At 34.5% G+C, this 14094-nt stretch overlaps 1 protein-coding gene across 1 annotated transcript; it reads left to right on the forward strand.

The window, feature by feature from the left end:
- PES1 (mRNA-binding ribosome synthesis protein) lies at positions 1-8414 on the forward strand (the record flags this gene model as incomplete). The annotated part of the gene is made up of 11 exons (XM_051218832.1): positions 1-24; positions 64-143; positions 320-439; positions 474-645; positions 680-843; positions 881-983; positions 1024-1104; positions 2580-2833; positions 4067-4494; positions 6584-6791; positions 8402-8414. 11 exons carry the CDS (start codon positions 1-3, stop codon positions 8412-8414), a joined length of 1647 nt encoding a protein of 548 aa, XP_051072254.1.
- Positions 8415-14094: the final 5680 nt, after the last annotated feature.

Genomic DNA, 14094 nt, shown 5'->3' on the forward strand with positions numbered 1-14094 from the left:
ATGGGGGGAACAATGAAGAAAAAGGTAGGTTTCTGCTAAGAAGATATTACATTTCTATGTTAGCACACGAAAGGTCAGGTTGTCGCGTTTCTCAGTCAGAAGCAGGCAATGAGACGCTTGCAGCTAAACCTTCCTAATTTTAGGTAGGTTTGTCACTTGTTCTCTCATTTTTCAGACGGCTATGTATATTGAAAGGGATATATCCAGTAGAACCCAGAAGCAGAAAAAAGGTTGGAAAGGGAAACAGTCAACCTAGGGTTTATTACAATGCAAAAGATATAGCGTTTCTGTCACATGAACCTTTGATAGAAACGTTTAGAAAACTTCGGATATTCCATGTAAAGCTCAAGAAAGCACGAGAAAAGAAAGATAAAGAGAAGGAGTTTCGAGTAAGGATAAATAAGCCAAGATACACGCTTCATCAAATCGTAAAAGAAAGGTATCTGCCATGTCTTGATTCACTAGAGTTTTAGATACCCTACGAGGCAGGATGCTCTGCGGGATATAAGTGACAGCCTTAACTTATTGTTTCTCTTTGAGAAGCTTCCTAAACTCACCCAATTCCACCCTTCTTTAATCTCTATCAGTCGAAGACTGTGTGTGGAATTTTTGAATCTTGTTGTGGCAACACAAGCAGTTCGAAAGGTTAGTTGGAATAAACTAATAATTATGTCAAAAGGCATTTATTAGCATAAAAGGATTTTATGTTCAATCTGAAATTGATGGAATTCCAGTAGTCTGGATTATGCCCCATGCTTCTGTTACTCACACCCCAACTGATGTCGATTACCGTATACTAGCAACTTGTCTGGAATTTGATGCTACACTTATTGGATCTTTGATGTGTCAGTAAGTTTCTTTAATAACTCAACCACTTCAGTTTGTACCGGATCAATAACCTAGTGTACCCCCCAAAACTCTCTGTGCGTGTTGAACATGATCCGAATGGATACTATTGTGGCCAAAAAGAGAGCCTTTTTGAGGTAGTTTCGTATTCATCTCCACCTTGAGTCATAATTTTAGTTTATGTCGTCCCTCAGCTTCCCACTAAAACGCACAGAGCCGCCAAACGATGTTGACGTTGATGATTTGACTGAGCTCCAGGTAATTTCAATTATTTTGTGAGTGGATTAGTCGATGTTCGTTAAAATCATTGTTCCATGAGCTATATCTGTTTGATTTTAAACGCTAATTTTTAACGATACCAAAAAATCATGACAAAACACTTTGCATACCTAAATGTTTCATGTTACTTGCAGAAAATCATGGGTATAAAGGGGCAATACGCAGTATAAGTAGCATTTGTAGTCCGAATAACTAAATATCCCATAAAGTAAGCAATCCACATATCCTCGAGTGAGCTTCATTTACAACAACTAGCACACGGCGATCCAAGACTTAGCAGCTGACATGAAGAGTAAACGAAGTTCAAGAAGGAATTAACATTCAAGCAGAATAGTTCGAAATAGTATTGGTTAGTACATATAGTTGCGAAAGCCGACCCCTATAGTACACAGAGAATTCGAAGTAGTGATAAGCAGTCAGATAAATCAAGGGTCGTGTGGAAAATTAAGTTGGCAAAAGAGCACTTACAGATACCGTTACTAATAAGACTTAAACATTAACGACACTTGAGTAATACCATGATCTTCTAAGCACCACGAAAAGTGATATTCAGAGCCAAGCACATAAGCTTGCACTTGATCATTGTGTTACACTTGACATTTTCTCTACTGGGTTTAAGTTTAAAATCCTGTTGGGGATGTTAGATCCCCAGAACTCACTTGGTAAATGCCCTAATTTTATAATTTTATTTTGAAAATTCAAATTTACTTGTTTTCGCGCCGAAAGCTCACTTTTCACCTTCATCTCGTATTTCCCACTTGGTCCGTTGTGTATTTTTAGTATGCTGTTTTTGCAACGCTCCCCAAGGACAGTTTTATGCTGTATATATACGTTTGATTTGTGTCTGTTATTATTCACTCGTGTTTCTGGCTTGCGGAATATACTTTCCCGTCCCAAGCTTGGACTTCTTCCTCTAGTTAGCGGGGCTGGGACGCATCAAATAGCTAGCTTATTGGTCTACGGTCACAAGTCTTTGTTCCGTTCGCATACTAAGTGAGCTCGTAATAGCTTCAAACCTAGCAGATCCACATATTTTTAAAAATCTTAGGTGTATAATTATATCTTATTAAATATATGCCTCACTGTCTAATGGATGAAACTGTTTGGATGTTGAGCCTTATGACATAAGATTTTACTCACTTGTTTACATACTGTGATGTTTTTTTTTTCGAGACATTCCAGCAAGATATTCTACTCAATATTGTCTTGCTCGCTAATAGTTAACTGGTTTTTACCTGTTTTAAGGAATATACTGCTATAAACTATGTGCTCGAACTTGTAAGCTATCCGAGAGCATTCTGTGCTGATGACTATTCCACGACCAACTTTAGTGTTGGATATCCGTTTTCTTTTGTAAAATCATGTTCATTTGTTTAGAAAATGCAAAAAAACTCAGTAGATTGAAAATCTCCCTTGGTATAACTGAACTCTTGAAGTTTGCTTTATAATCCTAGGCTATTGATGAGCAGGTTTCGCAAGCGATAAGTAAGCAAATAGAAGTTCAAAACGTGAAAAGGCTTTTCAAGAACAAACGGTTTTTCCTTATGCGTGAAGTTCCACGAGAAGTAATATGTTTGATTATACGGTCTTGTGGCGGGGAGTGTTCCTGGGATAAAATTGTTTCTCCAGGATATACATTCCAAGAAGATGACCCTACTGTTGACTACCAAGTAGTAGATCGTCCGATGACAGATATGAAATTGACACGGTAAGTTCTATATTCGTCTGTTGATCACTTCAACCGAATTATTGATGCTTAACTAATCAACGGAATTTAAAGTTTACAGTTGTCTGACAACTTATTGTTTCACTTTTTTGGTTTAATAATCTTCTGGTATTATGCCTTTGAATAAAATGCTAATAAATGTATTATTATTTTACCAACAAGTTGCAGCAAAAGCAACACATGTTTGTACTTATGTATAACTTGACAACCCGAATCTAATAATAGTTAACTTGTACTGAAAGTTGGGAAAATCGCGTTGTGGGATTTCGATTCGTTATCCTGCCCGTTCATGGAAAGCTGCCTGTCAGTTTCACTCTATTTTCACTACTTGGAGCCGGCATGACAGTTTTAAATATGTATTATTCGTCGTAATTTTTTATCTGTCAAAAGTGAAGGCTATAAGCAGAAATCGTTGTATTAAATTTTAACCAGAAACTTGGTTGCCGGATAAACTGCTGTAACAAAGCTTGGGTCTTTCCCACATACCAATCTCGCACAAATTAACCAGTGTGTGCACTCAAAGAAGTAGGTAACTATAGACACTCTGTACTTGGAGTATGAAGACGAGTATAGACAAAATGTAACTTGGCACAGAAATGTGATCTTAGATACCTCATTACATACTGACAGTAAAACTGAAGACCGAAGGTAATACTCCCAACTTCAGTCTAACTCTAGGGAAGCTAACAGGCCTCGAAATTCTTAAGTAGGATAATAAAACCCAGAACTGATCTGTTTGTGGTTAATGATTTAGAGTATTGATGTTATCTTCTATTAAGTGAACATTTTAGCTAAATCTGAAGCAATTTTACTACTTATTTTGTGGAATAAAATGTGTTAACTTTATGGGATACATCGTTTCTAGATTATCGATTCAAAACGAATAATATATGCCACCGTAGATGTTTTATTCACCAGATCAGTATGATTGACCGCTTAAAGACGTAAGTGTATTATACGAACGCTTACCATGAGCATTGTCGTGAACGGCATAAGTTGACACCTTTAATCCTTCTGCTTTGTCATTTTCTGTTTAACCTAAAAAAATGAATTCCGTAGCTACTGTCGACCGAGTGAATTTCACACAGAAAAGCCACATTGGTTGCGCTTATGTAAGGTTTGGTTTAGTCATTAGAATTTTTAAACAAATTATAACAAAGAATAGTGTTTAATATCTCTTAACTAAGTCTTACTTCTATTATTATTCAACGACAGTTACTATGTCCAACCACAGTGGGTTTTCGACTGTTTAAATGCAGGGAGACTGTTGCCAACACAAGATTACTTACCGGGTTGTAGTCTCCCACCTCATTTAAGTCCGTTTATTGGAAGTTCTGGTACTGATGAACTTTTAGACACTGCAGTTATGTCACTTTCAAACCGTGGTGGACTTGTCGGTGTTGCTCCTGGATTTGGGGATGGTGCATCTATCTATCGTCCACCAGAGGCAGATTACCTTGCTGGTTTGGTGAGTCTGGCTGAAATCCGTGGAGCTAGAGTCCAAGCCCAGTCTGAAGGCACTATCGAGAGTCAGTCAGAAGTGGATAATGACCTTTTGAATGATTCTTCCACTAAAGAAGAAAATGATTTAAAAACCAATGTACAGACAAAGGAGCGATCCAAGCTTAAGAAAGTTTCAAAAGGTATGCTTTGTACATGACTGAGCCTTGGCTTTCTCAATATTTTTTGCACGTAATCTTTTGGTAATATTAGGTGAATCACTGATGAAAACACTTATTATTACCATTACTATGATACCCATCTGACAAATGCAAGCTTGCGTACTCAGTTTTGAGGTACACTGTGTTAGGGCTAGTAATATTGCTTGGCCGTACAAATGAAAGTAGGTGGAATAGGGTTCGACCCTGGTTTTACCACTAAATCACAGATGTAAATTCTTCACCTATAATATTTGGGCTAGTATATGTTAATACCAAGGTTGGATTGTTTATAATAATGAAACAACTTACTTTTAATCCTTCAATGAGTAGAAAATCGGGTTACCCATGTTGCGCAACGTAGTGCATGTTGCTTCACTTACAAATGTACTATTTCGTTATTATAATACTTGTGCTTGTTTAATGCACTTCCATTTCCTGGTCGCTCAATCAGTGAATGGGTGCTTCGGAAACACTGTACGGTTATTCTCCATAGAAGTTAGAAAAAACAGACCTTGTGTATATTACATAAGGTCAGTGTGTGAAATGCGTTTCTCCCCCTCTGAATGCAAGTTGCTGCTTTAGAAATGGCCTGCGTCAACACCTGAAATAAGGATAGGTTGTGAAGAAGTTGAATGCGTCGACGACTTCACTTATCTTGGGATTCTGATCAGTCCTAATGGGTTGGCGTCTGATGAAATCTCAGTACGGATTCGAAAAGCTCGTTTGGCCTTTGCCAATTTACATCACTTGTGACGAAGGCGACATATCCGTCTATCAAATAAAGAACAAGTATATTGCACAGGAGTTCGTTCTGTTTTACTTTACGGCTGCAAAACGCGGCCATTAAGAGTGGAAAATACTCGTAAGTTACTAGCATTTGATCACAGATGTCTTAGAAATATTGCTCGCATCTGCTGGGATCACCGGGTAATTAATAATGAGCTTAGACTCAGGGTATTAGGGAATGATAGTAAATCAGTTGATGAGGTTGTTAATCTTCATCGACTGAGGTGGTTGGATCACGTATTACTCACACCCAACCACCGATTACCACGACGCTCAATGCTGACTAGTGTTAGAAACGGACGGAAAAAAGTTAGGGTCGGCCAAACCAAAACATGGCATCAGTTCTTGAAGTCACTAACATCTGGTTTGAGTGATGTTGGTAGATGCAGACTACTTGGTTGAGGTCTGCGCGACTATTGTAACTAGTGGTTGGAGACTGTGTGACATGGCTCAGAATCGATCACAATGACGTAGGTGTGTACACTATTTGTCTTCCTTTAAACCATGAGATTAAAATTACCTTATACCTTTATTTCTACGAACTAATTCTTTCTCCCTGCTTCTATGAATTTGTTGTTCATCTTGTTGTGCTAATGAGGTGTGGCAACTTGGACCGATGCATGTATGTGCCTGGTCTTACGTTGTAAATGACTGACTGACTGATATAATAGACTTTAGTAGGATAATTTCAAATAGTTCACTGAAATACACAAATCTTCATCGCGGTCAATAATTCACAATGGATTGGACGAATTTAAAAAACAAAGCAGTCTGGGATCTAGCACGATTATTTATTAATTCTGGTTACCAAACCTCCTTAAAGGATAGAATTAGTGAAATCAAATTTTAATGAAGTGAATCTTACATACATGCCATAATGTGATGTCCAGTATTTTCAAAACGCATATGTAGCTTAATTACTTTTGAATCATTTTTCTCAGTTGTCAACATTTCCAACTAACAGGATTGTGTCTGTTAGGTCTCCTTGCTTTAAGATCAGTATTCTCAATGTCCGAGCGAAAAATGTAATCTCCAACTGGAATGGAATTTGTTATGGTTTGTAAAGGTGTATTTGGTCTTTCCAACTGTACCATTTTATGGTTCATTGTTACGCACATAATTAAGTTAGAATATTACAAACCACTTATAGTTATTATTCTATTTATGTGATGGTTAAACAATTAAAATAAAGATCGTTCCAAGTTATTTTTGATCTAAATAAAATATAATTATTCCCACGAGTTTTAAGTCATTTTTTCTCTTATGTGGGGAATAACAACACTAGGTAAGGAACCCAAAGTAACACCTGGTCGAGCTGAAAGCAAAACAGTTAAGATCTACAAAGAGAAGGAGGAAGCAAACGCTGAACGTAAGTTAAGGGAGTTAATGTTACCAAAAAAACACAAAAATGTATATAAGAAAATGGTACATTCTATCAAGCGAAAAGAAAAAGAAGCACGCCAGTTAGAAGCAAAACGACGTCGAATTGACATGTAAGTGGTATTAAAGTATGTATATTCTTGAATCCGATCATCGTTTGCTTGGGTAATTTAACCTGCATGTGACACTTTTCTTGAACTTTCTAGATAGACTTTTTATAATATATCACACTACCAGGTAGAATTCTTCAAAAGTTTTTGTGTGCATAAAGCACACTCACTGTTAATATACAATAGTCTTTCAACGGTGATTACCTTCCTTTGCTATTCCAGAATCTTGATATAAAATAAATGGTTTGTTTTTTGCACAATAGTTCGACTGTTAGTCCGTTTATGCATTTTCTTGGACTACAAATTGCTTATGATATGAGTTTTCAAGTTTTTCTTCGTCAAAAACCGGATTCTCCCTAGGTTTTTGATATCACCTCAGTTGCCATTCAGTTTAAGTTATATTAGTGGAACGATCAATTGAATGCTTATCAGCACCAGTTTGTATGTTACTGAGACAGAAGATTCAATAAAAGAAAGAAGTAACTAGTAAGAGAAACATACTTTTAAAATTGTACCTATAGTTCCATAGATTACGGTCTGAGATGAGTTCTATCATCAACTGAATGAGTCCAACCAAACTTATTCAACATATATAGTTGTGACATCCAATGAATTAAATGCTTGCTTTTAAGTGTTCAGATATGAAGGAAACTAATAAACATTTGTTGATTTTAAATTATGTAGCGTAGGTTGCCTTTACTTATACCTAATTGATTTCCTCTGCAACTGAAACCTAAGCTCAAATCGTAATACAAAATCGGTCACTGATGGTCCAGATGTTTACAAAACTTCTATTCATTTAGATTCACCTCCTTGGTCATAATGTAATATCTTTCAAACTCGTCTTCGGTTTCAGTTGTCAGCAGATCAATTGTCTCAGACAAAGGGATTAAATAAACTGGCTTCCACTTACCTTTTCCACTCGACAGAAAATTTACGTGGGTATCATAGCTCACACACAAATCAAGTGACTTGTTTGGTGCACATGTATTCGGTGCCCCTTTTTACCAATATTTATTTGCCCAAATAAATAAGTAAAAGTTTAATATTAGTCATTCCAATAAAATGAAAGGCACAAATAGGGATTAGGTATAGTTACAAAGCCCAATGAAAACGCTGGTAGTCTCTTAAGACTTTAAACAACGATTTGTCCATAAATTTAGGATTTCTGTCGTCTCTCTACAACCTCTTGATGCTAGTTAGTCTATTTCAACAGTGTCTACAATTTTTATGTTAAAAATCCAACACAATGTACATGGGTGATGTCAGTTTGTAATGTACGTCTGTAAAAACATACAGGTCGATGGCATGTTGTCTTTATTAACAATCTCTGTTGTTATAGGAGACAGAATCACTGAACATCTATATTTATCATTGGGTAAGTTTTCTAAGTGGAACCAGTATATATATTTTGATATACTAACTTGAATTACTAATTGTATTAAAAGATTTTCAAGACGTAAAATTCAATTTATAGACATGATACGTCAGCTATTGGAGTTCTTAGCGATGTCTTCTGTTTGTTGATTCCATAACAATATAACGTTAGTACAAGTAATGTTTCCTCATCACAGTTCAATTTATGTTCATCGTTTATTTTTCTTTACTTTCAGGGGAACCGGATGAAAGCTGTAATTACTTGATATGATTTATACAACAAAATAAAACAATCAGACATTTGAACCTTTTTTTCATTAAACGTGGTTGAACAGAGAACTAGTGGTTCGAGTATTTATCTGTCAGCTAATTAGTTACAAGTTCAAACTTGAACCGTATTGTTCATGACTAAGTGAAAAATGTCAACTGATGAGATACTACTCAATCGATAGGAAAAGTTTTTCTTCCCGATTATTTACGGAATTTCATTTTAATATCCGTTTGACCATAGTACCATTACTCCTATGATTTGACTCGTGTTCACAACAATTGGTAAACTTAAAAGTGTATTTTTTTCAAGTTCTTGTAGCTCACAGGTTAAAGGAAACTCATAGATATACTTCCTGTATCATGTGTTTACTTGACTTTTTAATTTAGGACCGGTAATCGTTAAAAGATGTTGAAAAATAAAGAGCCCTGGTTTTTTGTTTCTCTTCCTTTTCATGCTTCAATTATACAAATTCTTACCCTTTTTAATTTATTGCATTCATTCTTCAAGTTATAATGATAATGCTTCATGTTAAGATAATTACCGATCAGGTGTAATGAATGACTTGAAATCGCAAGATTAAGGGTCTATAAGGAGGTGAACGTAAAAACCTTTCAATTAACTTAATTCCTCATGATTACTGTCGATTATTTTCTACGTCTAACAACCGATAAGAGAAACAAGTATTGATCACATGGTTCTCGTTTATCAATTTATAGATTTTTGTTTAATTTAGCAAGTGATCAAAATAAATTTTAGAAAATTTTTTTATATAATTTAACACAAGATAAATTAATAAATTTTAAAATATTGATTTATCAATATTCCTTCATTGGAAAGAACTTCAATGGGTTAGCTGGGTGCTTAATCGTTATCAGAATTCTTATCTTTATATTAAATTAACATGTTCATCAAATTCTCAGCGAATGTACATTTTTCATACAGCGATTGTATATATTACTGGTTAACGAGAGTGTTAGAATTAGAGATAAAATCATGGTATATACAGGAATTTCACATCAATTAAACACTTTCATACATCTCAATATGTCGTGAATGAGAAGTTAGTTGGGGACAATCAATTTATTGTTTAATGCAAAATTACAGAGTTCTTTCTCAAAATGTGAAAAACATACATTAAATAGTTCATTTGCAAATCTTCCATCAATTGTCCTACACATCCCTCATGATTTTTTCAATTATCAATTCCTCTCTGTTTTTTTCAGTTCAATCTCAACCTTCTTTTGGCAGGCATTCCACTTCTGGTTGGTGTTACATACTGTTTGACTCTCGATATAAGTATCATGCATCACAAATATATAACTAGTGAATAGTCTAACTCATCCTGTTAGATGGTTTGCTGCTGATGTACCTTTGAAGGATAGACATACAATCCCTAGGTTATTTGATAAATACTGACAAAAGCTTTCACCAAATATGTGTACTAGTGAGTGATTATAACTGAAATAACAAAGATTTTTAAGAAATCAATTGTTATTTAAGTGTAATTCATTAACGGTATCATCAGTCAGTTGATGGTACAATGTATTGTAAGACCAACTTTATACCTAATCAAAAATATATACTGTCGTTACCAAATACTCTAACCACTATGGTTTTTAATTAGTCATTAAAAAGAATTGTCATAATTAGTATTTTGTGATATACAGTTAATCATTACTAAGATTTCAGGTTAGTATGATTCTCTAAATATAAACAAATACATCATTATTTTTACTAGTCTGAGGTAACTTAAACTGTCTTATAAATGTAATTTCCATTTCAACCTTCCTAACAGAATATGAAGCTGATAGAGTATATTTCACTTAATTGTCTAGATCGTTTGTGTGCATGCTAGTGACTTATACTACGTTGCATTTATTTGTTGTATGAAAGTTGTCAAATTCACCGGAATAATCCACCTAATTTGGATTAAAATGAGAAAATTGTTAAGGCTTCTCAGAGAAATAATATACGATTATGAATATACAGTAAATGGATCTAAAATAAGCAATCATTAGTTTAGGTTAGGAAATTCACATTCAAGGTGATGAGCCCAGGAATAGTAGCTTACTTTTGACACAGATAAGCATAAAACGACCAGTTCAATATAGCCGAACTGACAAAGTATACCTACCTATGAGAGAATAGTTTACTGTCAACCAGTTAAGTGTACGGAAGAAAATTGTACAGTAAGAATCTAATTACTCATAAGTAATGCAGCTATAATTCAAAAATCTCACGAAAGCAGGAATTTTGACATTTTTTATAGTTGTTTGGTATATTTTGAAATCCAAAAGTGATTGTGTATCTTCAACTCTGAGAGTTCAGCTAGCTCTTATGAAGTAAATGTATGATTTGTTACTGTGAAATTTCATTTATCCTTCAGAGAGAACTCGAAATTTTAATTATTTATCATGTGCAACTATTCCCCTATGAGTAGCCGTAAAATCATGTATTATAAATTAATATAATGTCTACCATTGGAAGACCCATTAGTTTACTAGTAAATAGAAAGCAGATTGGTACCTGGAATTTTGTGGGTTATTAAACTTGAATAGTGCAAGAACCATCCTATGCTCTTCAACGAGGGGTAAAAGGTGTAAGTGAGTAGTGCAAGAACAAAAGAAGTAGCAGAATAAAATGAATTCGCTTCATGATATTGTTGTGGTTCATCTTCAAGATAGTTCCTAAGGCTTTGTGTACCACTTGTCCTCATAACTGTTATAGATTGACAAGATTTCAGAAGACAATACAAAGCAGCACTAAGCCGCAAACAACGAATTAGACCAAAAATGTGAATGTGAGCGAGCAAATACATATGGGAATTAAGAGTTGGATAATGAGCAGAATTGATTGATGAGATCCACGCACATTTATAGGGGAAAGCGGATGAGTCGTCATGCGATTTAAGCAACTAATAACTAAGATATGAGAGAGGTATGTGCATAGACTCTAACGCGTGATCAAGCATACATGTTCATGCAGACATAATAATAATAGAAAATTATTGACAAATTCTTACCGTTCGAATAACTCTGCTAAATAAGTTAACTGGAAGGCTAAATTAAATGTAAGTATAGGTTAGGTGCTTACAACCTATAAATGATTATTTGCAACCAATATACATTGTATCATATTAATGAAGATTGGGGGAAATAACAACAAGTGTGGAAGGATTATAGAATATCAAAATGAATGCATATTTTTGCTATCAAGTGTGAAGATTCTCGAAATATTTTTTTGACATTTGGAAATTAATGTCAAAGGTTATATAATGACAAGGGCTCAATTAGGTAGATTAACAGTAAAATAAATAAGGCTTAAAAATGAAGAAACATAACTAGGAACATGAAATAAGAAATCGCTCAACTGAATAATGAAAGTCAGATCCATCAAGGTGAAAAGTTTCAATTCGAAATCTCTTGAGTGCTGATTATTTTGAACAATGTGTTTACTTTTATTTATCCTAATCTGTAAATAATTTAATACTAAGAGACCGGTTTAGCGGTTGGATAAATCCTTTTAACTCAATACTATAGGACTAATCATATTAGTTATCTCATCACCTTTGAAGCTAAGTCGTAAAAAGACTGGCTTTTTCGTAACTATAGGAAATCCCATTCCCTTCGTTACTGCATTTTTTTCATACTTACTGAAGAACCTTTCTAGGCAACTAAGATCTCAGGCATTTTTTGACTATTGTTAATTCTTCTTCAATCTCCTATTACGAACATAGTTTCAATATATGATTGAATAGTATTCTGACCAAAGCCTTTTCGTACTTATTTGAGAGAAACTATTGGAACTCAAATAAAGCTTACTCCAAGAGCCTTTTGGATAAATGGATCTTTCTGTTTAGCCACTAAGATTTATCTGAATCAAGAAAGTAAAATTCATCACGATGTTTGTGTTCTATTGTAAATCTTATTTTAGGCTGCGCTATGTTAAGAAGATTCAGCGAAAAAGTTCTCCACAGACATTAATGGAAGCTTCCACCTATGATAGTAACAGTAGGTTAACTTCACAGCTAACTATATGAGTCTAGATTTAATATAGCTTGTTAAGCGCAGCAGTTTCTCTATAGTCTAGGTTCATCTGTACTATTCTGTCAACAGCTATGCTACTGAGGTTGGTTTCTAATATTAGTAATATATGATAGTGATATCGGGCATAGATATGAAATAAGAATTTCACAAGTAGATACTTGTCTCCAACACATTAATGTTAACTACCTTTCAGATATGATCAAGGAGATGTTGTTAAGCTTTGAGAACTCCGGAATATAATATTGTCTACTCTACATTAGTTGATTATTGTTAAGACGATCTCCTGTAACAAATAAAAGTACTTTACAGAATAACCCGAAGATATTTTTAACAAACTATTCCCTCGTAAAACATTGATTGAAAGTTGTCTTATGTCAGTAGGAACTGTGGAAAAAGTATTCGTCAAAGACTTTTCATCATACCTCTATTACCCGTAAAAAAATTCAACATCGATTTGATCAAACTGAAATTATTTCTTACAAACAGTGAAACAATTAGTTACGTTCTTAGTTATGGAAAAAAACTCCAGATAACATTTGTTAAACTAATAAAAATAGGTAATATGTAGTGCATAAAAGGCCATGATTAACAAATCCAGTTCATGAGTGCTTGAGATTGTGATTCAACTAATTATTCAGTCAATCAAAAGTGCTTTCAATTTCATTATGAGAGCACTGTGAATGCTGACTGAAGCATTTCTGTGGAGTGTTGTTAAAAAATAAAGAGTAGAGTAGAAACATTTCATCTGTATTAACAGACTGGGGAAATCTTATTTAATAGCATATCAGTAGCTTGTTAAATAGGACTTGAAATAACACTAAAATCTTTCTGTAAACCAATCGGAAAGTAAAATGTAAGGTTAATTTGATTAAAGTAAAAACAAATAAATACCCCTTTATTACATAATATGTTACTGATAATGTTGGTTAGTATTGCACTACCTATTATGATGACATCTTGTTTATGCTAACACGAATATCGAAGCATATAATGAGATGTCAGCCACTTAGTCCAGAGTTTTCATTTCATTCTATTCAAACGTCACTGCTTAATCTACTTAGCGACTGAGTCCAGGTAGCCACAGATCAGCACGATAGCGTTTAAGACGGAAGGTACTGGATTCGAGTCCCGGAATGAATATCAATTCTGGGATGCAGGTAAATACAGTTAACGAGTCGTAAATATGACGAAATGCACATCTAGGATCTCAATGCTAACTACCTTCTATCTCTGCTTGAAAAAGGTTTGCGACTTTGTAGCAGTATCGAGGCAATCCCTGCAAAAGACTGATTAATTGGAGTCCTAGACATCAATGCAAAATTCAAACAACCAATAAATACAAACCAAGAACTACAAGTTTGCCAGTAAGTACCAGGAATCACATGTCTCGTTACAGAAATAAACAAAACTATGAGCATACAAAGATTTATGCAAACTTATTAGTTAGTTTAGCATCAGTTTTCTGGTCTTATTGTTACGTAATATGATTTATCTAATTGCGGACACAACCACATTATTGATTCCCTTATAAATTATTTTCATAGTGGAAAAGTTTTATAAGAAATTTATCGACACCCCCGAAATGTTTATTAACAAATTCTCTGGAGAGTTA

This window comes from Schistosoma haematobium, chromosome ZW (assembly GCF_000699445.3).
Source record: "Schistosoma haematobium chromosome ZW, whole genome shotgun sequence".
Taxonomy (NCBI): domain Eukaryota; kingdom Metazoa; phylum Platyhelminthes; class Trematoda; order Strigeidida; family Schistosomatidae; genus Schistosoma; species Schistosoma haematobium.